This window comes from Uloborus diversus, chromosome 4 (genome assembly GCF_026930045.1).
Source record: "Uloborus diversus isolate 005 chromosome 4, Udiv.v.3.1, whole genome shotgun sequence".
Taxonomy (NCBI): domain Eukaryota; kingdom Metazoa; phylum Arthropoda; class Arachnida; order Araneae; family Uloboridae; genus Uloborus; species Uloborus diversus.
The window spans coordinates 88,607,750-88,634,051 of record NC_072734.1 but is presented as its reverse complement, the minus strand read 5'-3'; the positions used below and the strand labels follow the sequence as shown (position 1 = coordinate 88,634,051).

The following is a 26,302-nucleotide window of genomic DNA, read 5'->3' as shown; positions in this document are numbered from 1 at the left end:
GATAAAAAAACAGCCCTCGTATATTTCAATGTAAGATAAGGTTTCCTTTTCCTTGTGTTTAGAGTCAGTAAGAGAAAGTGTTGCCCACAGGTGAGTGGAGAGAATAGTAAAATTTACTACACAAGGGACTTTTTCTTGCAGAAATTGAAGCTCATTGTTGGAATAAGAAATTCACTGACTGTCTAGCCAATGATCAGTGTAAGAAATAAGAATTGAAATCTTGGTGCCATGGTGACTACTGAAACAAGCTGTCTGAGGGTCAAAGTGAAAAATCTAGATACCAATTTTGATAAAATAAACATGTATGAGGTTACCAAAAATCAAATACTATATAGAAATAAGGCAAAAATGCAGAGTCTCAAGACTGAAGAAATGCTTCTTATCTTTCTTCACATTGGCTGTGAGTTATGGTAGCTATAAGTTTTATGCACAAAAGGTTTGATTTGATCCAAAATTTAAGACGTCAAATTTGGTAAATAGGATTGGAAATTTAGACATGAAATAGAAAATTTTGGTAGCAAAATACGCCTAACAACTGCTTAGCTATAACACTGCCAGTGATAATCGTTGTACTTTTTCCAATAGTCCTATGCAGAAGGAAGTAAAACAATTTTCCAACAGACAATTTCGGAAGTCAATACAGGTGATAAAGAAGATGATGTTTATGAAATATCATTCTATTCTTTCCATGTGGCATTTTTTTAAATGTTTAAAATTGTAATTATTAACACAGAAGTTGCTAGATGTATTTTTTTAATGGGGGGAGGGGGATATCTTTTAACTAGAATGTAAAAGCAATGAAAAGGAGGGGGAATGAAGGGGAAAAAAGAATTGAAAAAGGAAAAATTACCAGTAATTAGGATCATCAATCTTGCTCAAGAATTCATCAATTTCATCATTTGTTGCAGGCTTCATAAGCTTCTTACCTTCAATATCATAACCAATGTGAGGGAAATCATCATACCATTGCATTGGAATATTACCAACTGTGTTTCGAATGTCCTGAAAAATAATTTTTGAAGAAAAAATGAAATAACGTATGGAAGCAAAGATTCCTTTATTTTTCTGAACACGTACATATAAAATAAAATTCTTCTTTTGGATACATTTATCTTCAAAATCTTTAAAAAAGCACCTAAAAATATTTACTACATCAGCATTTTCTACTAAAGTAGTTCTATGGAAGCTATATTTTTAAAAATGGAATAATTTTATTTTTCTATCACTACACTAACTTCCTTAATTCCAGTGATGTCCAGTGCCAAATTTGTTGACTGATTTCTATATAATAGTCAATTCTAAAACTAACATTTATTTTCTCTATCAGGTTGGGATTTTTTGGAAATTCCAAATTCAAAATTTGTAAAAATTAACTTTAAAACACCCTATTTTTTTCTTAAAATACCTTTTTTATATTCTGCCTTATGCTAGTATTTATTATTTGATATAAACAGGTATGAGATTTAAAGAAGGAAATGGTGCAGGGCACAATCGCACAGTATCCGTAACCTTGAGTGAAACTTTCTAGAATACAAACCAAAGAGCCTTTTTTGTAGTTTTTTATACTTTAATTGTGAATTATTTTTATTAGAATATGAGATTTACATTTATTTTCATTTTATGATGCTAATGCTTTTGCTTAAAAATTTTCTTTATCCAATTTTGATGTCAGCGTGTAAAATATTTGCAATTTTGTCACAAGTATTGAAATTTCTTTGGATCGCTCAAACTTGTCAAGACTGTTAACAGGAGTTTTTTTTTTAAGTTTGCCAATAATTTCTTTTTAATTTAAGTTTAATTTCATTATTTACTCATTTTTTTTTCTTAACATACCCTGATTTTGTTGATTGAGTGGCAACATCTTCAGTGACATATGAAACAGAGCCAGTCTCATAGAATCACTAATTTTCATTTCTTTGATATCCTGATAGAAATGTGCATCCTTCTGTTTGCCATCTAAATGTCTGAAAACTATTCCTCAGAATAAAGATCAAGATTGGAATTTTTTTCTGGTCACTAGTGGGGGAGTAGAAGCAAATTTATAAATTTATTAGCGGCCACTCCTTTTTTGCTATCGCCACTTTCTTGTTAACCAAAAAAAGTAACATAACAATAAAAAATTAGCTAACAGTAATGAAACAAAATTAAATCAGCTTTAAAACTGCCATAAAATGTAACTATTATTAGTTAAATAAAAGTTATTAATAGCATTAACATCAATCAAGAACACAGGTGGAATTGGGAAAAGTTGATGAACAAGTGGAAAGTGATAATATTTTATGGTCACCATTTTGTAAATTTAGTCGCCACACGGCAAGGCAGGTGATGGACTGGTAATTCTAATCTTTTTTACTTCAGAAAATTAAACTCATGGAACAACTTCAATTTTGGCATTTTTACATCATGTTTATAACAACTAAGGGAAATTAGAGGAAGAAAAAATTATTTTAAGTTATCTTAACGTCAGTTTTTATTTTCAATTAAACAATTTAAAATTTTGTGTCTTACAAGAAAACCAACTGAATGGGAGGTAATAAAATTAATTTCTTGGGGCCAGAGCTAAGAACTACATAGAAGTCATTCATACATAAAACATAAAAACTACAACCATTTTAGGACAGTGCCATTATTTGACTTTATTTTGCTTCCTCTCCTTTTCTTTTGTACTGCTCCAACAAATTAATTTAAAATGTTGAGTATTTGACATCAATCAAAGCATATACAAAAAAAAAAAAAAAAACTCTAAAAGCATTATCTAGCAGAAAATGCAAATAATTCTTACTTCTTCATCTGAAGTATCTTCAGCATACTCATCCACAGCAACTTGCCTTGAGCTTTCACCATTAATGGAAGCATTGCTAACATTACAAGGTTCTGCCAAGATTTTCTGATCCTGAAATACAATTTCAATCAAAGAATAAATAGCACCCATTTTCTGATCTTGAAATACAATTTCAATCAAAGAATAGCACCATCAAACTCGAATCTGGATATCCAATAGCTAAACCATCTTAAAACAGCTTGAGCATGCTACTCTTGCAGTCTACTAGTTTACTGTTCTTAACTAATGGACAGTTTTATTGTGCACCCGAAAAATAAGGAAAAAATTTGTGAAAAGGTGGTTCCTTATTCTTTTTTCAAAAAATTTAAGAGCGATTAAAATTTACTGAATACGTATAAGTTGATATAATAGGTTTATTATAATTTACTCGCAACAGTATTTTGACATAAAACTGAAGAGTTATTCTACTGATTATGATCTACGAATAAAACTTCTACTTAAAAAAATAATAAAATAAAAACAGAATAACTGATTGAATTAAATGCTCAAAACAGTTATGGTTGAACCACAAAACTTGCAGGCAATTCCTCGGTGTTAGAAGTAAAAATTGCACGAAATTTACTTTTAAAAACCAACATACTTATTGGCTAACACTTTTGAAACAGATCAAAATATTTTTTTCAAATACCATGGTGTTGGAAGTAAAAAAAAGTGTTTAAACCTATTTAAATTACTTTTAATTTTGCTATAAAATTTGAGTAATATGTTAATGACAATCAGGAGCGTGCTTAGAGTTTTAGCGGCCCTGCGCGAAATTTTTGAATAGTCGATAAATAATCATTTTTATTATTTATTTATTCTCTCCTAAAACATGACACATTTCATTATTGCACACTACAACCAGCACCAACCCCAGCACATAAAAATTTACAATTATTTTGACATTTTATTATAAAATTGCTACATAATGTGAATTTAAAAAAAAAAAAAAGAAAAACAGATGCAACAAAATTTGCCAAAAATAAAAATTAATTTTGAAAAAAGAAAAATCTAGAGACAAATAAATTATGATTTATTTTTAAAAAATCATTAAAAAAAAAAAAAAAAACAATTTACTGAAGATTAACTTTTTTTTAGCTTTCTGAGCAGCAAATCGATCAATTAAATTTGAAAAGTGTATAAAAAGAAATACATAAATCATTTTCAACCAATATTAGTGCTAGAGCATTAGTCATAGTTGAACTTCAATACGTTTTAATTAATTTAAGCTTTGAGAATGAATGCAATTAACAACATTTGGTGAAGCATCTTGAAAACTGTTTTCAAAAAAATAATCAAGTCTATCTAGTGTTGAAGCTAAAGTTTCTTTAATGAAATTTACAAGAACTTTTAACTCTGTATAAATCAGTTCCATTCACATCGTCTAATTCCAATGCCAAGTTATTGCAATTAGTTATTAAGTCATGACCTTCCAAAGTTTTTACTGCTGGAATATTGCAAAGAAATCCAAATTTCTTGTTGAAGTCTTTTATTTGTTTATAGCGTTACTCAGTGGACATAACAGCTTGATCAAGAAGAGAGTTTCTCTTTGGATCGTAAATTGGCTCATCTGACTCGTAAGAAAATTGTTTCATTACACTCCTTCTATGAAGAGATGGCACAGGAAAAAATATTGGCTGAACTTTGTCATAACTATTTTTGGAATACAAAAGTGGTCAGTTAAGGAAGAGAGCTTTTCATTCATTTTTTTCAGCGGAGGGAGGTTGGATTTACATTAACACAATTCACTAGTCTGTAAAACAATGACACTGGGATGAAAAATATCAAACGTTGCAAAATGATCAACAAAAATCCATAACACTAAAAGAATTTATTGCATGATATAGTTTACAATTTTCTCACTAAAAATTAAAAGTTAGAAATTTCTCTTGAAAGTAAAAATTTGAAAATGAATAAAAAAAATATAAAAAGACAAATTTTCTATCTCTTATCTTTTCAGAATACAATCACAAACACTAAGTTGCACTTTATCACGCAGAAATATTTTATTCTCTATCTCTTGTAATATTTTAGCGGCCCTGTGCGGCCGCACAGTTTGCCACCCCCTAAGCATGGCCCTGATGACACTAAATTAGATGTTTAGATATTTACAACTTCAAACATCAAATATTTTTCGTAAATGTTAATTATCACCCACTTTTTTAAATATCTGATGGGTTAGTTTTATTTTGCTTCATATTTTAACTGTACATTTTATGTTAATGTAGTGTAAGTCACATTAAAGTGGTAGTGTAAGTCACGCAGAATAATATTCGATAAAAAAAATATAAAATTCTAGAATCTTTTTGTTTTTACATGATGATATTCAAAACCTTAGTTATAAAACTGCATTAATTGAACTGCATTTTTTTAGACTATGTAGGAGGAAGAAATTGTAGGTTGAAATGATAGCCAAATAACGACTTCCTTTCCAGTAGTGTAAGTCGCATCATGGCAATTTCATTTGTAAATGTTAAAGTAAAATAAATGAACAAACTTTATGCACTGCTAAAAATACTTTTACGTGTCTAGTATACCAAAAAAAAAAAATCATTAAATTTTGTTTTTAATCAACCATAGTGTTTAAAAACTGTAGTGCAAGTCATATATGGAAATAGCCCACAATATAAACTGATATTAATGTAATAACTATTTGCCTTTGCCTCACTTTATTAATATTTTCAGCGAATTAAATCTTAAAATGGTAAAAATCTCAGCAGACAAATTTGGACATGATTTGGGCTCAATAGATGCCCCGATATCATCAAAAATACAACTAACAATAAATCTTTTGACAGTGAATATCCCATTACACAGAGGTTTGTAAAAAATAAATCCATGAAATTGTTAAATTCGTAACATACTTCATTTTCACTTTCAGACAATGAGGTATCATCTTCATCTTCAAGCCCAGAATATACGCTAGAATCACTATCTTCAGCTTGATCTGATTTACTAATACTATGTTGTGTTTTCATCGTGACTATAACATATGAAAAACTAAAGCAAATTAAGCAATTTTTTTTTCACTGAGTTCACATAAAGTTAACTGCACTTTTTAGTTATTTGAAAATAGCATGAAGTAAATCAGAGTTTAAATTCACACATATTTACATATAAGAGAGCACGGCACATGGCTTGCCGAAAATTTCTGTTGACAAGACAACGGACGAAACCGTTAAAGTTAACAGTTAAGGTTGGTTGGAAAGGTTGCGTTCGACGAACTTCACCGGTCTACCAGTGTGTAACCGGTAACTAACCGCAGCGTTCAATGATCAGCCGGTTACCGCATCGGTTACCATTCTGAGCTGTTGATTGGAGCAAGTGATCATTTGCTGTCACGTGATCAACTAACCGGTCGCTACCGCTCTTCCCCCCCCCCATCGAACGTAAGCAATGAATGACCAGAGTGCATTTTTCCAAAAAAAAAAAACTTATCGGAAAAGATTATTTTCCTTTCATAACTTCAAATTTCGCAGTCTGATTTCTTTATTCGACACTTACAGCGTGAAAAGTGAGAAAGTGATCCTTAAAGTTATCGAAGTATGGGGTCGCAATCAATTATTTAAAAAGGGTAACAGTCCCAAGTTTTGCAATTTTTACATCAAAATTTTGGATGAAAACTCTGAAAATATAACTTTTAAAAGCATTAATTTTCCGAGTATTTTGACATTTCTCAACTGGGGGTGAAACAGTGATAAATTTAAGAAGGAACAAGAGTACAATCCACTATTTTCCCTGAATTTGAGTCCCAACATTTCGTACGTAGCTCCTACTGACCACAAAAATTAACGAAAGCGCACTCGTCGTATTTGAAAATGAAACAATAAGGGACAAATAGATAATCTATTTTTCGAACCACAAAAAAAAAAAACGCTATGCAGAAAAGATTTTGCGATGTTGGAGCGGAATGCGCGTTGGAGAAGAAGAATGGAAAATTAGCGGAAATATCAGTCGTAATTTCCGCAAGTCAAGAAGCTGTACCTCAGAGGAAGTATTGCGTAATGTTTGTAATGCCATGGCGAAACATTTAGCGACAGCTCAAATCAAGTATCATATGTTGCGGGGAGAGATGTTGGAATTCTGTGTGAATGTGATACATTGAACATTGAAAACTTATATTGTGACTTTTTGCATGGACTATAAATTGACATACTATACGTTGTTTTACACTACTTTGATGAAGATACTGAACTTTTAAATCAGTATTAAGATTATCATTTTAGTTTTTCATACTTTCATCATGCGCACAATTGAATATGGGACAACGACGCACGTCCCGGCATTTTTGACAAAACTTTGGAAATTAGTCACGGATGAATCTTGTGACGAACTTATATGCTGGAGTTACGTAAGTTTATAATTTTTATTGTTATTATTATTTCAATTATTTCTAGTGTTACACTCCCGATACATTTAAAAATTTTCAATTTTGTATGGAGTTGACAACTTTGAATGGGGAATATTGAATGCTACATGTATTTTCAATTCCAGCAATTCAAAATTCATTAACAGGAACATACTTTCGTTGTTCTATTTACCTCTTGAAAATTTTAGTAAAAATATTATAATTTTGAAGGTTGTAATTAGTGGGAATTGAAGACGAGGTGCGCTTTAATACGTTAAAAAATGGGTGCTACAGAATTTTGAAACTTTAATGGTTATTCCGTGATGAAACAATTGTAAAAATGTTAGAGACGATTCAAGGGACGAAGATGAGATGTTCAAGAAAAAAGAATTTAGTGATGCTCTTCACTGGCCATTTGACAAAACGACTAGTGGAAGAATACCAGTCTACAATCCGTTAAGGACTTTCTAAAGCTCTTAATTTGTTACTCTCTTGAAATTTATAAATTTCCTTCAACATTGCGTGTTATTGTCAAAGGGGATGAATCAAGAGTTAATAAGTACAAAGGAATGAAGAAATGGGTTAGTGGAAGTATATTCAAGAAAAAAAAACAAACATAAGAGAATGCTTAATCTGTTATAGCTGGTGTTAAAAAGTGCAAGAAATGTTCAAAATCATGTATGTGTTTAAAGAACTTTCATGACTTTTAAGTTGGTTTTATAAAATCTGTTACATTAAGTTCATTAATCTGGGTATGATTCTTTATTTGAAGATTATTTTATTTACTTCAACTTTTTATTGTTTACATAACTTTAGATAAACTTACAAAACTAAGCATTTTCAAAATGAACAAGAGAAAAGGAGAATGCTTGTATGCAGTGTTGGATCTAGGGGGAGCCAGCCACAGTTCTTGACTGCGGATGCAGCCTCTGGATGGGTGGCAAATCAGTTTTTTTTTTCATTAAAACTATTAAAGCATGAAGGAAATTGCCGGGCTGCAGTTTCAAAATTTGCCTCTGTTTAGAAGATCTGGCACTGTACCTGCGACAGGGTTTGCCAATATATATCAATCGATATATCATTATATATATCAATCGATATATATTATGATATATATCCAATATTATGGTATTTTCAATATAAAAATTATATTAATCATAATTATTTGTCCTTTATTGTTAAAAATAACCAAAAATTAATGTACTATCAATACATCATTAGTATAACAAATTAATATAATATTCCTTTTCTTTTATTTTATGTTCATAACATTATTAGTAATGTTAAATTTTAATTCATATTAAAAGTGCTTAATTAAATATTAAACATTGGTCAGAAATAAAGAAAATGTCTTTTGACTGTGCACCGACCAGGGTTCGTGATTTTTTTATTTAAAAAGTCATTTTTTTAAATTTAAATTGGATATTTTTTTATTTTTATCAAATTTATAGTCATTTATTACTATACATTTATAAACATAATATATTTCATGTAGTAGATTAAAACTTACTTTTCAAACTAAGATAATTTCTCTAACTATTTACATTTTTAAGATTTATAAATATGTTATAATACTTTGATAAGATGTGATTTTGTTTTATGCTTTGCTTAAAAATATGGTTTCCATCATCCCGTGTGTTTTAGTGTAAAAGAATATGTTGAGCAATTATTTTTCTTAATTATATCAGTGATGGTATATGAGAAAAACTGAAAATTTTTATTTGGTTCTATACTGAATTGAATCTGTAATTTTGGATTAAAAGCAATATTGCAAGAAGGAAAATCTGTTTCACATACATGACGAGGGTTCTATGTAGTTTTGCCTATGAAGTTAAGATTGTATTATGCAGTGTAGTTATATTTAGAGCAACACATTCTAAAAATGCAAAATTAATTTATAAAAATCAAATGAACTGATTTTAACTAAGCATTTTGATTAAAAAAATCTCTTCATTCAAATCAATTGGTTTAAATCAGGATTTTAATCGTGATTTAAATCAACAGACCCTGGCCCCCGACTAATGCATATATTAAATTTTTGAATCATATATAACTGTAAAACTAGCTTAACAGAAGAAAAATGAGTAAAACAGATAATACCAAGTTAACTCCATTAAAATTGATAAAAATGTTAAATGAAATATTAGATATAAATAATGAAAGAAACGTTAATTTTAAGTCTAAATATTGTAATAACAATATAAGAATAAGACTGTGATTTGAGGATGCATTTACTATTTTGAAAACTTAAATTTGTGCTGATTGAAAATATCGGATATATATCAAAATATCGGATATTTTCAAAAATATCATATTTTTTCGAATCCTATAAGCAATATGTTTACGGCCGTTTCTGCCAAAGAGACTGAGATATGCAGTTGAAATTTAAAATGGTATGAGTAAGGATGAAATATAACTTTTTCTTGTGTTTTTCTCCCCTGTTAACTTACAGTGATGAACCAGCCTGTGTCAGATGAGGACCGGTGAAATGCTCCACATCCCTTGAAATGTTACTAAAGCTAGCCAGACACAAATGAAACTAATCTTCATTCAAATATTTCACCCAATTCTTTTAACCCAAATTTCAGAACCAACTGATTTTGCATGATTTGTTAAAAATTCTTCCTTTTTGATGCAAAGAATCATAGGTAAAGTGCAAACAATGATAAATATAATGAAATTAAGGCTTAATGTCAAGTTAAAATGTTGCTTGCATTTGGAAAAATGATAGATTATTCTAAAATTTGAAAAGTAGCTCTTAATTTCAATGTTTACAATTGGTTAATTATTTATGTTCATTACATTTTTTGTAATATTTTTATTAAATCTGAGTTTTGCCTCTCAAGAAGTTGATGTTATTATATTAATGCAACAGTTTTGGATGGTTCAGAACTAAGCTAAAATCCAAACAGATGCAGATCAAGCTATTTACTCTCTCTACTTTAGCAAAAATAGAAAAATTGCAAAGCTAGAAAATAAAAAAAGTAAACATATTGATTTTTTTTCAAAGAAATGCTTGTTGTAAGTATTTTGAATTGAACTTGGAAGTCTTGAAGAACCTGTTCAATGGTCCTAGTGACTTTCGAACAGTTGAGTTCTTGTTGATTGTGTAAAATTTTCATTTAAGAACACAAGTATCATCATTAATTAGTGCACTTCTTCATTTTAATTGTGAATTTTAAAGAATTAGTTTTTGAATCACTCCTTAAACTTATTCATTACTCATGATATTGTTTCATCAGAATAACAGTAGAATATCTTGCTATTATTTCTGGGATTAGATGTCTTACTGCAGACGGGATACTGAATAGGTCTTTCATCATATCTTAACCTGTAAACCTGTAGTATGTAGACTGATGTTCATTTTGATATCCCAGAGTCGATTTAAAAGAGTTTTGCCATCATGTCTGTCCGTAAGTTGCTATGTATTTTACACAGTTCAAGAGACGGTTGAAAATTTGTAGATAGTATAGTTGTGCAGACTGATTGTATCAGATGTGTCTTAGTTTCAGACTTTCTTATTTTATTTATTTATTAAAACAAAATTCTTTTGAGAAAGTTTCAGATTTTTAACCCTTTGAAGTTTTTTCTTTTTCCCCCCTTTTGTAAACGTAGCATTGCTCCAATCAAGCCTGGTTTAACCAATATTGTTGTCCAAATATCCTACCCATCTTTAAGTTTAAGCAGTTTTTTGAAAAGTTGTTCAGGTACTGCAACATTTGCAATGACGATGGACTATCAAAAATTTGCTACAATAAAATTATTTTATGAACACCTACTGAAATATTTTGCATTTCTGTTGTTTTAAATATGCATGAATATTATACACTTTTTGATGCAAAATATGCACTTTATTTTTTCAAAATTTGTATTTTATGTGTATATTTTTTAACCTTTTTGTGCATATTGCACTTTCATACATGTTTGTTCCAAAAAAGCTCATTTGCTTTTTGTGGCAAACCAGTGATGATATGTAGTTTTTCACATCAAGATGTTTTCACCAAAGCTTGTCTCTATTCAACTGTTTCATGCTGTTTAAGGAATGTTTCTGACATGTATGATATTCATTTCTAATACTTGATTGTTTGCTCTAAGGAAATCCTATTATTGCAAAACATTTTTCTTATGCCAGCATGCTTCAAAATACTAGTGCTTGTATGAAAATTACCAGGTACATCAGGGGCGGATCTAGAGGGGGGCCATGGCCCCTCCCAAAGCCCTTGTGATTGTAGGAATTTTTTTAATGGAAAAAAAATATTATGAGAAGATAACAAAATTTAACACATGTATTTTACTGAAAAAGAAGTATAGGTCTTAGTTTCGAGATAAATTATATCCCTGTCCTCAAAACAAAACTTTTATTTCCAAAATTTTTCTCCATCTTTTACATCATTTCTTGATTCCAACTACAGACACTTGGACGATCTCTAAATGCTGCAGTTCTCAGAGTGTACCTATTGTTCACAAGACCAAAGAGAGCCTAAATTATATTTTTTATGGCTTTAATTTCGAAACTAGGAGGAGAACCCCCTTTTCTCACGCCCTGTCACAAATGATTTGATATGTAGCAAAAAATTGCATTTTAAGTCTTTTATAGGAAAAAATGTCAACGGGAACTAGCTTATCCAGTCCTTATCACTTAACTTGCTTAAAAACAACTTAAATCCCCTCCCTCCCTAGTTTATATCGTGAGGAGGAAGGAGGTTTTTTGGAGGAGCTCACGAATCTTACATCCCTTTCTAAAATATGTATAAATATAGTTAAAAATCGAATTTTTAGAGCCTCGAAGGCAAAATATTTCCAGGAAGGAAAGATTCTAAGCACCTTCACGCTTAATTTAATGTAATGCAAACATTACCTAAAGGTGCATTTTTGGGCTGGACAGCTGAAGAGCTAAAAGAACACCCCTCCTCTTCTAACTTCTCAATGTATAATGACAGAATATTTTGGTTTCTAAGCTTTATTTTCAAAAAGAATTTTGGAGCCAGCGCCCAAAACCTGACCTTTCTCCCTGTACATCATCAAAAATGGACAAAATGCGGTTTTAGTTTCCTAATTTTCAAAAATTACTTGGAAATTTAAATCTTGAAACATTTTTGAGGGAGATTCCTAATTCCACCCCCTCACCTAATGTCTCAATATCTCGAAAATTGAGTTTTCAAAACTTCATTTTAATAAAATTTCTGGTAGTTATCAGGGCCCAATTTCCCAATAGGCAGAGTAGGCAGCTGCCTAGGGTGGCAAACTTTTCAGGGGCGGCAAATTTGTTATTATAAAACACATTTTTTGAATTAAATTGTTATTCTTGAAAGTAAAATGTTAGCATTCTTTCATTTTCCACAGAGACATTTTTTTCTTGTTATTTAATAATGATTATTTTTACACATCTTATGAAAGTCAAATGTTTTTCAATCATTGTATTTGCTGAATCGTCAGCAAAATTTGCCAAATAAAATTTTTTTGGGGAGAACACTGTGATGATTTCATCGGGGCGCCTCAGAATGTGAAACGCCATCATTTCTTCATAAGTTTAACGTTTGAATCTGGGGAACACTTTTTTTAGGTTTTTTTGAGTCAAGGATATTTTGCTTCTTTTAGGGGGGGGAGGAGCGGCAGATTTCAAATTTGCTAAGGGGTGGCATGGAGCTAAATTCGGCACTGGGAAGTTTGTTCAAAAATTTCGGATGGCCCCTCCCAAAACAATCGGCTGGATACGCCACTGAGGTACATCAACCAACATTCTCCTCCTTGTATTTATGCCAACTCTTCAACTTCTGGGGAAAATACTTCAACATGAAACAGTGAAGTTGTAATTCCAATAAGATCAATTGAAAGTGATATCTTACTAGAGTTACACAATGTATGAAAGAAATATAAGTATAATACAAAAGCAGCAAATCAGAGTCATAATAAAATGACAAACATGTACCAGAAATGACACTCCACTAAACTATATTATTTAATCAAACATGAATGTCAATGTGTGTAGTTTTTGATTTGAAACAGTCCAAGCTTATTGGCTGGAATTTTTTTGGAATGTTGAGAAAATGCTTAACGCACAAAAGTGGAGTTAAACTTACTCGGAACTTTTGTTGGAACTTTTTTGCCATTGAAGGAGTTCCATTGTTACCTAAAATAGCTAATGTGCTGTTTCTGGCTTTTTTTTTTTTTTTTCCTGCATGCTTTACTTACGTTGGTTATTCCGTTTATTTTCCTTTGCAAAAAAGGTTTTTTATGTATTTCAGATCATGCTGTGATCTTACAGTGTTATATTAGTTGTAGAAAACTATAGAATCTGAACATTGAATAGCTCTTAAAACTAAATATTGGTGATCATTATTTTTTTCTGCCAATGAATAGTATCATACAATAACATGACTTCTATGGCTATATTGGTAAATGTAGCCAATATGCCTCGCTAGTCCTAAATTGATGTCATAGGTCAAACCACATTATGTCTGTTATTTGGACAAAGGTGAAGTCGGGAAAAGACAGTCGCCCTTTTCAATGGCTTTGAGAAATGTGTTGTATTTTAATGTTTTTTACCTGATATGTAGAAACCTTTTTAAGTCTCCTCCTTGAAAGATTTAAAATGACATGCCTGTTGCCTACTTTATTTTAAAATCAAAAAATTAAAATTCCCACAACTTTCAAAAAGGCCTTTGCAATTTTACTATTTGACTTCTCCTAAGTTTGTTAGCTTAAATATTTAAAAAGAAAAAAATGCTTTAATATGAAACCTAATTTTGTTCCAAAAATGAAAGGAAATAAATTTATTGAAACGAAGCATAACGTCTCACAGTTTGAAAGAATGAATTTGACGTTTTTATATTATCTACGATTATGTTAGTAACTTTTTATTTAAGAAGACACTGTGGTTTTAGAACATTGTTTTAATTGTTGAGAAGAAGACTGATAAAAATATTTAAAAATAATATTTTGATTTTAAAGATTTGTAGCTTTAGCTGATTGAGAAAGTTTTAACTGGTGTTAGAAAAGAAAAAAAAAATGTGGAAAAGTTTCCCATGTAGTTCTAAACGAATTTCTTAGCTTACATTATCTGTCATAATCCTGCATTTTGCTTCCGGTTTTTATTTGTTGTCAGAAACAAGGAAAAATAATGGTAATTATAAATTTAAAATACTTCCCCTTTTTAAGTGCTGCAATTAACAATGACTAAATGAATTGTCAATCAATTTAACAAATCAGTTCCAAGGCTGAACTTAAGCAAGCCTATATTTGTGGGCGTTTTTAAAAGCTTTCTTGTTTCACTATATTTGATCAAAATTGCTTTTAAATCTGATCTTACAAACCAACAATACTGAAGAATTATTAATTAAAAAAAAAAAGCTATTCTCTCTTTATGCTCAATACATTTAGATTAAAATGAAAGTTCATACCGTTTTTTCTTTTTTAAAATAAGGTAGATAATAAGAACATTTCAAAAAAAGATTTGGGGGTTAGTCCTAGAAGCCTTGGTTTTCAGCCATATAGCCAATCAACTATGTAAGTAATGGCACGTGTCAGAGTTATTATCAGCCCCCCCCCCCCCCCCGCCCATGAAGGGAAATTATATAGTTGCTCCAGTGAATGTAATAAAAGGCTGAAATTCACTTAGTTCTCTCATTCTTGTGTTTTACAATCCCCATAAAATTTCAAGTAGGATAATCCCTTGTCTCGTGTGATAAGCATAGCCTTAACCTTTGGCTTTGATACGAAATATGTAGGCACATGTGTCTCAACATCATTCGCTTTCTCCTTTTGTCTCTTCTAAAATGAACGTGTGCATGCATGATCTTTTTAGCGGCAAACAGTCAAATTTTAAAAAGTTCTTTTTTTTTTTTTTTCCACTGATGAGGACTAATGATGGATTATCTGCCAAATTTAGGTTCACTTATTGCTGGTTCAGTGTCTATATTTTGATCTTGGTTAACCTGTTTCACCCGCTGCCTTCCCACATCTAATCTCAGGGTCCAGCAAGAAGGGAGGGGACCAGCCCTCTTACCCTGGTCTGAAAATTTTTGACTTGGCGCAAAACTGCCAGTCCTGGTATGCTAATCTTGCAAAATTGCGTATGAAAATTGTCTGAACACAGTTTGAAGTTCTCTACTCTATCTCTTTTTGAATCCTACCCCAACAGAGTAACGTGCGTACTGTGAATTGAAGTGTAACGCCCCCCCCCCCCTCCCCACCTTCTCCCTAAAAATTTCAAACCTTTGGCATAACTGTCCGCGTAGTATTTCGTTATTGAACTGCGCTTTTGAAAAGGTGAAATGTGTTCTATTTAATTTTGCAACCTTGATTCTACCGGCTGCCCTCTTATTTTTCAACTTCGGTTATCGAACCCCGTCCTTGTTTTAGTTATTCCACGTGTGCTAAGGGAAGGTCAGGTGAAGAGAAGGGAAAAAGCTTATACGAAGTGTCGCAATAGGCCAGTGTGGCCAGAAAGGGAGAAACTCTTCGATTTCTGCAACAACCCTTTTTAGATTGATCCTAAGCGATGGTACAAGTTTATTATCCTCACGTGTGTGAAAAAAAATAACCAAGTAATATAAAAAATTGCGGTAAGAAAAAGGGGATGGTGTCGGGACATTTATAGAAATACTTCATGATAGCTTGGGGAAATTTCCGTTGAAAGAAGATCATATCAAAAAGTCATCAAATTGCAACACTGGTTTTGCGTTGGGGCCCATTTTGGGATACTTTGTAATTAAGGTGACAGCGTTGAGATCTGAATGGCCGTACCGCTCTTGTGAACGTGAAAGCCATACTGGAAATTATCTCCGCAGAAAGTTCGAGGCCAAACCTGTACTATTTTTGTGGTTGAGATTTAATTGCTGTATTTTGAAACATGCCAGGATTAAAAACTACATTTTGACGTTTAATCGCATGGCAAAAAATACAACAGCGTGATTTTTATTAATCTTTTATTAAATTTGAAGCTTTTTTTTTTTTTTCTTTTCGCCACAGACTTGTTTAATTTATCGAAGTTTAGCAGATTTACTGACAGCAAAATCGTCAAATTAAAATTATTCTCTTCTAAGGTGTTCTTGCGTGTTCTCGAGACTTTTTTTTAATCGATCAATAAAGTTGAGATCGTTTATTACTATGCACCCAACATACTGATTTCCGAAGAAGTATTAGGGGATTGTGGAGGAAAGTTAACTAGCTAGATAACTTACCTGGTACAAAATGAGCAAATCGAAAATTGTAGTACATAAACAAAGAACTGTGTATGTTATGTTTTACTTGCATTGGTATTAATTTTTATTTTTGGCTGGAATTGGTTCCTTCAAGAAAAAAAAAGTGGGAAATTTCACTTTTTCTTCATGGTGCGAAGTGAAAAATGATATATTTTTCAAGTACAATTTTGATTATTGAAAATATTTTTGACCAAATGAACGTGTAAATAAAAGAAAAAAAATTAGAGATCACTGCAAGAAAACAAGGTAAATTTCCTCTATCAAAGAACGTGTCACATTTTCTTGTAAATTGTCCTATTTTTAATCGAATTCTATTCATATGTCTTAATCATACTTGGCCATCTCTCTCAATTGTTTGGGAATAGCTTCAATTTTAATCTATACCCATCTTCCTTCCCCCTCCCAGGAGATTCACTTTTTCAATTCTTGTGTTACTTCATGAATATTCTTTCATCCTATTACATTGTTTGCAAGAACCATAAATATTCTGCAAAATTGAGCCCGACATGGAGACAATTTAAACCTTATCTTGGAGCATTTTGCTTGTAAATTCAGAAGTATAAATATCTGATAGATTTGGAGTAAAAATAAGGGTATGTAACCTGGCTCATTCGAAATTTATTTACTGGATATGCTTCGAGGAGTGGTTTTTGTTAGTTATTCGAAACTTCGATTTAATTAGTCTAAAACTGTACTTAAGCAGATTCCTTAAAAACTCGAAAAACAGCTTCTCGAACAGAACTCTAGCTTCTGTAAGAAAAAAAATTACTTTAGCTCTGGAGGAAAAAAGAAAAGAAATGTATTTTTTAATTGTTACTCCGGCCCTATCTTATACAATTAATAAAATACATGGTGTCCGTAATTAAACGACCCTACTTTAAAGTTGTCTAGCGGGGAAACTTTCTCAGGATCAACGAAATTTTATGTACAACACATAATGAAAAGATGGGAATTCGTTTGAGTAAATAAAGAAAATAGTTCGACATTTCGCCGCCAGAGGGCATTTTAGTTAAATGCATTCCTTCTCGATCCATGTGACTTTTAGCTTTGGAGGCATTTGAAACATCTCGTAAATCGTGATAATCCTAGAACTTTACCTGATCTTAAATACAGCAGATCACGGCATGTTCGTAGCATTTCCCAGAGCATGATGCGGTCAACTGTAGAATATGTTATATCATGATCCCAGAAGGATTCCGAAAGCCATAATGTTTAAGTTGTTCTGACGAAAGAATTGTTTTAAAACCATCGTAAATGTACTGCAATTGTGTAACTTATTTATTAAAAAAAAGCTCTCTGGTGGCGACATTTTGAACTACTTTTTATTACCTCGGAACAAAGTCCCATCCCTTCATTATGTTCTACACAAAATTTCGTTAATCTTGAGCAATACTTTCGTTGCTAGACAACTTTAAAGTAGAGTCGTTTAATTATAGACACCCTGTACATAAAACTTTTAAAATTATCATCTGTTATGTATTCTGCCATTCATAGTCCTTTTTCCCCTAACACTTGAACAATCCACTGCGTACCCTTATAATAAAAGTACCACATGTAAGGAAAAGAAATCTCGAATTTTGATTCAGTATTGGATCATAATAACTAAGGTTCCCTTTTATTCTAGATTTATTTACCTGATGTGCTGTCCACAAAAAGGGAAATCGTACCGGTTCGTGTTTCTAACATTAAGAGTTACAGCATGATCAAATTTGTTTCAGGTTGCCGGCGACCTAAATAGGACCTTTACTAGGGCCCCCGACCTAGAAAATTGACCTTTATCAGAATGGTCAAAATTCTGTGGCACATATCACATAAGGCGCTCTCTTTTTTTTTCTTTCTTGGGATTTTCCGTATAGTTTGAAGCCCGTTGTTTATGATCGCAAATCGGTTTAAAAAGAAAAAAGATTTAAAAATCCCGTGGAGCCCTTCATCTTCTCCATTAGGAACCCTATATGAGATTGACAAGAACTGATGTGCATGTAAGATCATTTTCTAAATAATTTACTCGAGATGGTTCAAGAAAAAATAGTGAAATGTAATCGTTTACGACAAACTTTTTGTTTGTTGCTAACGATTTACCTACTTGCATGAACCAAATTAATCCGTTTTTGGGAAAATAATCGATTTTCATCACTTGGCATAGAATGACGGTTTGTACAAGTTCGCAGCTCAGTGTTTTTGATATTTTTCCTCAAAAAAAAAATTAATAATAATAAATAAAATTAACTAGCTGCCGCATTTCCCGAATAGTCCCATTTAATTCCAACGAAGATACTTCACTGCAGCTTTAACGTTTTTTTTAGAAATCTTCTGTAACAGATTTATTTCCCCTCAGTTTACGCACAGATAATTTTTTTTTATTTCGTCGTTTTTATCATCGTTTTCTACAGATTTACGTCAGGGCCTTGAATTAAAAAAATAAAATAAATAATGAGGCAGATAACAATGTGCCATTGTAATTCTAGTTTTAAGAAACTGTTGCAATGTTTGGTGATAGCAACCAGTAATGTAATACGAACTTTGCCCTTAAATTTGTTTTCCTGAAATTAGAAAAGGGCCCATAGTGTTTGCTACTCCAATATGACGTTAAGCCGACATCTCGTTACGTTTCAGATGCCACGTGTTCAAATTTCTTCTCATGTTCTGCTCTTTTTTATTGAATACTATTTCTTTAACAACTTTCTCTTTCCTGAGGGGCTGTCAATTAATGTCATGCTTTTTCGTTAACATTGTTGACCTCCTCCCCCCGTTGTCACATGTCACGCTATTTTTCATGAAAATATTCCGATAAAAATCCGCGATGTCACTTACCCCTTCCCTCCCCCTTGTTTCAAACTCACAATTTCACGAAACCTCTCCGATCCCCCTTAATCTTTTACGACAAGCTTTCTTTGTTGCTAACGATTTACCTGCTTGCATGAACCAAATCAATCCGTTCTTGAAAAATAATCCATCCCCTAAGCCCCTAAGATCTGCCAATTCCGCTTTAAAATTGTTGCTGAAAACAAGAGTGAATAATCGTGGTTTTAAAATAATTTTGTTTAAAGTTAAATTAATTATTTTTTGCAAAATGTTCGCTTTTCAGTACAGTTTCGTAGTCAGCCTATTATTGCCATTTTTATTTTACTTAAGTAGTTTAAATGTTTCTTCTGGAAAAATAGTTTAGTTTGGGATTGACATAAGAACAATTAGTTATGTTGTTGCGAAATACTAAATTGCCAATTTTTTTTTTAATTTTTTTTTTTCTTGTCTTAAAAAAATTTAATATGTGTTAAGAGTGGCTTTGCACATCCAAAGGGAGAGGAGGAGAAACCAAATTGTGTTTAGATATTGCCAATCTCAGTGAGTTTCTGTTATATACACAAATAATTAATAAATACTTACTCCTGTCCCCCTCAGAAAAAAACTTGCACCGCTGTTGTTGTAAATGAGAGCTTAATTACCAGTATACAGTGAACAGTGCGCTCTGATTTGAACGTGGGTAATTCGAAGTATCAATTCGAAATAATGTTTAGTCTCCTTAATTTTTCCATCTTTATGTTAAAATTTTATTGGTTAATTCGAATTTTAATCAGCGGAATGCTGCTAATGTTAACAGTGGAGTTGACTGCTTGTGGAGAAGCAGTTGAAAATATTGCTAAAGCTGTCACCGAAAAATAAGACGAATTTTTCTCATGAAAGCTTGAATACTTCTATTCCTTCTTGTTCTGAATTCTTCAAAATGCTTTAAAACCTGAAGATGCATCGTTTGAATCAAAACCAATCAGAAAAATGGATTTTTTTCAGGACATTGACGGCTCTGTCTTGAATCAAAAACAATATTCGTTTTACCTTATATGTCTGTTTACGAAACAGTATTTAGCACAAGTAATAATGCATTCATTGTTTAGATATTAGTAATTCAATTGTTTTATTTAATCAATCCTATAGTTATTTAATGAAATTATTGCCAAGCGTTTGTGACACCTCAAAATACTTCGGGGTAAATCATCGTAGTCTAATTTATAAATGTTTCTTCAGAGAAAGTTATTGCGTGCAAAATTCTTAAATTTTAAGAAAAACGTGAGAAGTTGTTAGACTTGCATCAATTTCCACTTATCTGCTTCAATATTCTACAAACCAGCCCCAACAAATTTATTTATTTTATTTTTTAATTTTTTGCTGCCGCTAAAAGTCCCAGGCCTTTTAGTTGTCACCCCCCCCCCCACACCCACCCACTCGCGCCACCTATAAGCCCCAATCGCCACCACTGTTTCTGAATAAAATTTAATAGTGTTGCAAATGTGCACTTTTTTTTTACATTGTTGATACATTTGTGAGATAACGAAGAGTTGAGCAGAACATGCTAGTACGGAGAATGCACATATTACAGAATTTTTTTTTCGTTCTAACTTTTTAACGTTCCCCTACGAGTTCGAAGTATTACTACTGTATTTTGGTTTTTGTTCTCATCACTAATAATATATTTTCACCAACAAGCCCTTTTAAAAACAACGCTCGATGTTTTTGTGAGACTAGTTTTACTTTTTTCTTTCTTAATAAAAACTCAATATTTTCCAAAGCGGAAAAGATTTTAAGAGAGCAACATCGACGTCACACGATTCCCCTCTCGCTGAAGGAAAAGAAAAAGTTTTCTGCACGTGGCTTCATGCGTGCGTCACTGCTGGGAAGGAATAAAACAAAAACAAAACTTGCTGAATTACCTTTTAATTTGCGCCTCTTAAATGCAAGAGTTGGCAACGGAAAGTAAGATTGTAATGCAGACATGTTTGGTCAGAGAGACTCTATCGTGCGAGGAACAATTCAATTGTATTGTAATGTTGTTTGATATTTTATATCACTTCTGTTAATTTAACAATGCATATTAGATTTGGATGCTTGCATTTTTCTAATTTTTTTACCCACATGTGCGTGTATGTGGAAAAAGACGACCTTCATTCCAGAGTGGATTGGTCAACATGGTTAAAAATTAAGAGAAGGGTGGATTTGTTCGCTTACATTAAAATTTTCTTGAGGTTTATTAAACATTCGCTTCATTATTTCGTTATTGTAGTTTGTATCGGGTTTTTTTTTTTTTTTTTTTTTTTTTTTTTGTACCCACTCACAAAATGAAGTTGTACGAACTGAAAAATGGATTTTCCAACGCTGGGCTGGAACAATTTTAGGATAGTTTTCGCGGATCAAAAAAAAAGTATAAAAATCTTTTATTTGAAAAGTGTCTGCGAAAATAATTTTTAATACACTTGAATTTTCCCGAGTAAGAGTTTTTTTAGTACAATTTTTTAATAATTTATTTCTTACATTTGCTGACGGAAGTTTCTTGGACTTTTTTGCTTTTTTGTTGTCTATTATTCTTTAACTTTATTGTACTCTGCTTATTTTGTTTCTTCTGAAAAAGAAAGATTCCGTCATTTCTCTTAAAGCTAGTGGGGAATCCAAAACGCGTTTCTTCAAATATTTCAAAATCTCATTTCTGCAGATACTGCGCTTCAACTTCCCACGGCAGTATTCCTGTATCTATATAAGAAACGACTTTTAGATACATGTGCTTATTTTATTAACTCCATCGTTTCTCAACCTACTGCCCATCGAGATTTTGTGAGTGGCCTCAGCATATCCCACTAGAGGCAGTCAAAAAACATAAGCCGTGATAAATCTTATTTTCGTGCAGGCACGTTGAAATTCTGAAATGTTTTTCCCCCCCTTTTTTTAAACAATATCAGATTGGTTTGGTGCTTGTATAGGAGGCTCCGGGGTAAGAGGGATGAGTGCGCCTGATTAATCAGTGAGTAAGTTTGAAGATAAGAAAAAGAGCTGAGAGATAAGTTGTCCCCAGCTTTTAAAGAATATTTACGGCTTTCTACTTAGCATAAACTTATCTTTCGTTTATACACGCATTCAGATGTTGTTGTCTTGTGTCAGTTAGGTTGGCGATTTGGAGTACGCTGCTTCACTTTTCCAACTGTACCGAAATTTAGTGTGAAATCCGATTTTCACAATACACTCATGCCACAAAGATCCTGTTATTGGGTACGCAACCATTCACAGCATAATAACACATTCACACAAAGAAAGGACATGGACAGGGGAGAGAAAATACATCCATGCCCGAACCGGGATTCGAACCCAGAACCTCTCCATCCGCAGTCAGACTTCTCTGACCACTGAACAAGAGGACGACATTATTTCGGATAAATTTATTTTTATAAATGGGTGACAACAGTAGTTTCTGACAGTGGATACGATTGATATCCCTGAGAAATGAATTGTCTAATTTCCGCCCAAAACATTGAGTATGTTAGTTGTAACAAGAGATTTATCTATGATGGATCGCTGTCATTATTAAGAATGTCTGAAATGTGCTGGGAGCTTAATTTACAAATTTATTTGTAGGAGTATAAAACACTAATATTGTCGGACATGTAGGGCCCTATTCTCCAGCCAAGTGAAACCTCAGTCAGATACCCGAAACCTTCTTCAACAATCAGAAGGCTTCCAACTGGCGGTTCTAGTGTTTTAGTGACGTTCATTTTGGGTGGTGAATATGACCGTTCGTTCTCCATCCTGTACTCGCTTCGATTTTGAGTCATCTTTACCTAGTGTCTTTCTCATAAAAACGTTGATAAAATATGCTTAAATTCGGTAACTAGGAAAGCAACTGAATTTTCCAGTTAACTAACTTGTCCAAGAAGTGACTGAAACAAAGATGTGCTTTACTACTTCTGTCATTCTTTAAATAAAGTTTAATTTTTTGCTGAACAGATAAAATGAAATGTCTTTCAAAGATGATTCAAAATTTATTTCCTTGATGTTTTTATTTAATAATTTTACTGCTGGTCCAGCCGTGCTGAATCAGTTACACCAGTAGCGCCTAACGGCCCAGTGATAAGTAAAATCAGAAATTAGTTTTAACCCTTCTCTTTCATGCGTAAATGTAGGTTCAACCATTTACCAATGGACAATAATGGTAAAACGGAACAGCAGAAGTGTTTTGTGCAAAAGTGGCTACTAAATGCTTAAATGACTCAAAATCGTGATTTATTTTTTTTTTACTCATACTACTTCTGCTCTCAACGACTCAAATGAATGGTCAGCTACAACAATGCTGGAAGTTAAAAAATACAAATTTTACATTGAAGCGTTTTTCTGAAGGCGCAATTAAATTTGAAAAAACTGCCTAGAAAATGTCACATTCAACGTTGCTCCACTGTAATACACCTTTTCCACCAATCGTGAAAATAAATCCAAATTCATTTCTTAACCAACCAGCCAACATTATTTCACCGGAATACCGATTTTGAATTTAAAAAAAAGAAAAGATCAGATCTAGCGTTGTTCCAGCTGACCATTCATATTTTTGGGAGTGCGGAAATTCTCAATTTGCCGAATAGAACTCCTGATTTCACCGAATGATAATTTTGCCGAGTGATATTAATTTTACTGACACATCAGACAATATTTGCAGAATAAGGAACTTTTCGGGAGGTCACAGTGATCTCCCATCGGTACTCTCTGTATATCCAGAGCCGCAGAGAGCCAAGGCGGGCCCCTAGTAGTTATGTCGCCGGGCCCCTCCCGCGCCCCGAAAAAAGAAAAAAAAATGGGGGAAAATAACAAAACAAAGGGGGAAAGAAGAAAAGAGGGGAGAAAAGAAAAGGGGAAAAAGAGATGAAAAAAAAATCAAAACTGCGCACTAGAAAACAGTTAACTCTATTTTAAGTGCTACAACAGTAAATACCAAAAGAGTAAATTTTATTTAATCTTTAGGTTTTCTCTTATTCGGAGTTTTCTCCCCTTTTTCTTTCATCCTTTCGTTTTTTCTTTCTGTCCTTTTTTCTTTTTTCTTGCGCCAGTGTCCCCCCCCCAGGCCCGGGCCCTTAGTTTCCGACTACGCTGACATGGCCTCTCGTCGGGCATGTGTATATCCTCTCTCTTCACATTGTTCCCCTGCATTTTATAGTAGGACCAAATATGGCGGAAGCTTTTATTCAGTCGATAAATGATATACCTCTAGGTAAGGAAGTACGAGGGAAATAATACTTAAATACCATCACTCTCAACAAACAAGTGGTTTTCTCATTAGCTAGCCTATCGTATTTAAAATGTTTGCGCAGCTGTGAGTGGCAGTTAATTTCTTTTCAGTCTTGTTATCATTTCACGTTCTTTTTGCCTTGTTACACGCTTTGTGTCCAGACTTCTGTGATTCAGACTCGACACAATGAACTTCCTTGGAAATTTTTAAATGTCCTTTTGGCGGTTTGTTTACGAATGCGTTTTCGCATGGATGGTTGGATCCGCCACATGCTCTCAATCGTTTGTTGGAGCTTGACATGCTAACTTGGCAATCACTGGTCGCGATTCTCCTCCCTGTTTCTCTCCTTCGTGGTTGTTCGCTTCAGTTCTCTCTTCGATGTTCCCTTGTTGAAAGGAATTTTTTTCATCAACACATAACTTTTTAAAATAATTTATTTTCTTTATAAATAAAGTTGCGCAATCGGGGGCGCCCCCGCTGGGAGGTCACCGTGCCCTTCAAAAAATTTCTTTATTCGGCAAATTTTGTCTGACGATTCGGGAAAATTATCATCATTCGATGAAATTTAGAGTTCCATTCTGCAAAAGTATCTTCATTCGGCGAAATTTGGAGTTGCATTCGGCACAATTGAATCTTTTATTTCAGAAACTCCTCAAGTGCACTTTTTATCGAATGCACTTTCTATCGAAGGGTCGAATATTTCCAGTGATTGTTGAAACTCTCCCTCTTCACTGGGGATAGAAGAAATCACTGAAGAATCCAACTTTCATTGTCGGAGAGAGGGATCACAAGTGTAATATTCAGACTAAAACAGCGATATGGAGCAGATTTTTGAAAGTTTCGGGCCCAAAGCAGAGATTTAGGCTACCCTTGATCCCTTAAAGGGGACGGGGGACCCTAAGACCCCTCCCCCTCCCAAACGTCCAATGGATCCACAATTAGGAGGAATATTTACTTGGGTTTCCATTGAATATCACGTACGACTTGCTGATTACAAAAATCTCGCTGCCATTTATTTTCCATATTTATGTATTAACATTTAAATTGAGTTTCCTGTTAAGAAACGCTTAAACTGTGAGAAATTCTGCTTTCTTTGAATGGTTTTTCCTGCTTTTAATGTACGTTTGCAGTGAAAAGCAATGTCCACGTGCAGTATGGACTCACTTTCTATTTCATGATTCAATGTTGTCACTGAAAAATTATTTTTGTTCTTTACCCATAACATTTTTTTCTTAATTTTCAGCTAGAAACTGAAAATATATTCAGGTTTACTTATTACGTTTCTCATTATTGTTTTGAATAAAGCAGATGCTCCAAGTTCTGAATAATCATTTGCAAGTTTGCATCAAAATTGAAATCGTTTGCTACTAGTTTTATTAGCACGATAAACAAACAGTTTTAAATATTCAGTCTTCGTAAGACTCATGCCACCATTCTATCTAACGAAAGACGTATGAAAATTTTTAGGCATCCCTGTTACAAAGTTCTCCATTGTGTGAAATAATGTTTTCTTTGAAATATTGTTTTTCTTGCTTTTATAGTATGCTTGCAGTGAAAAGCAATGTACAGGCGCGCTGTACGGCCGACAATTTCAATTTCATTTTCAATGTTTTCTACTGAAAAATTGTATTTTATCAAAAAACTGTAGATATATACAGGTTTATATATTTATTATAATTATTTAGTGTATTATTATTTTGAATAGATGGTCCTATTTCTGAATGTAATCATGTATTTCAATACTGAAATTCTTTGGGGCTAGTTTGTAGCGCGATAAACAAAAAAAAAAAGTTTTAAATTTTCGTTCTTCGTATGACTGATTAAGACTAATACAATCATTCAATCTTACGAAAAGTCTAAGAAAATTTAAACCTTTTAAGAAACGCTCACGGTTTGTG

At 32.6% G+C, this 26,302-nt stretch overlaps 2 protein-coding genes across 2 annotated transcripts in view; one reads left to right on the top strand and one right to left on the bottom strand.

The window, feature by feature from the left end:
- Positions 1–846: 846 nt before the first annotated feature.
- Positions 847–5,974, bottom strand: LOC129220698 (ribosome biogenesis protein BOP1-like). The gene is made up of 3 exons (XM_054855128.1): positions 5,686–5,974; positions 2,783–2,893; positions 847–1,002 (listed from the first exon to the last, which is right to left on the bottom strand). Exons 1-3 carry the CDS (start codon positions 5,797–5,799, stop codon positions 847–849), a joined length of 381 nt encoding a protein of 126 aa, XP_054711103.1. The 5' UTR covers positions 5,800–5,974.
- Positions 5,975–6,889: 915 nt separating this feature from the next.
- LOC129220185 (heat shock factor protein 2-like) overlaps positions 6,890–26,302 on the top strand; it is a 135,983-nt gene continuing 116,570 nt past the window's right edge. Inside the window, exon 1 of the mRNA XM_054854543.1 lies at positions 6,890–7,172. Coding sequence (XP_054710518.1) covers positions 7,065–7,172 — 108 coding nt within the window. The 5' untranslated portion in view covers positions 6,890–7,064. The remainder of the gene's footprint in view (positions 7,173–26,302) is intronic.

Excerpts from the sequence above, each read along its gene's own strand:
- LOC129220698 (XM_054855128.1), bottom strand. The coding sequence starts at position 5,799 with ATGAAAACACAACATAGTATTAGTAAATCAGATCAAGCTGAAGATAGT. Across the intron at positions 2,894-5,685 it reads TGTCTGAAAGTGAAAATGAA|GATCAGAAAATCTTGGCAGA; the intron begins GTATGTTACGAA and ends ATTGTATTTCAG. Across the intron at positions 1,003-2,782 it reads AAGATACTTCAGATGAAGAA|GACATTCGAAACACAGTTGG; the intron begins GTAAGAATTATT and ends ATTATTTTTCAG.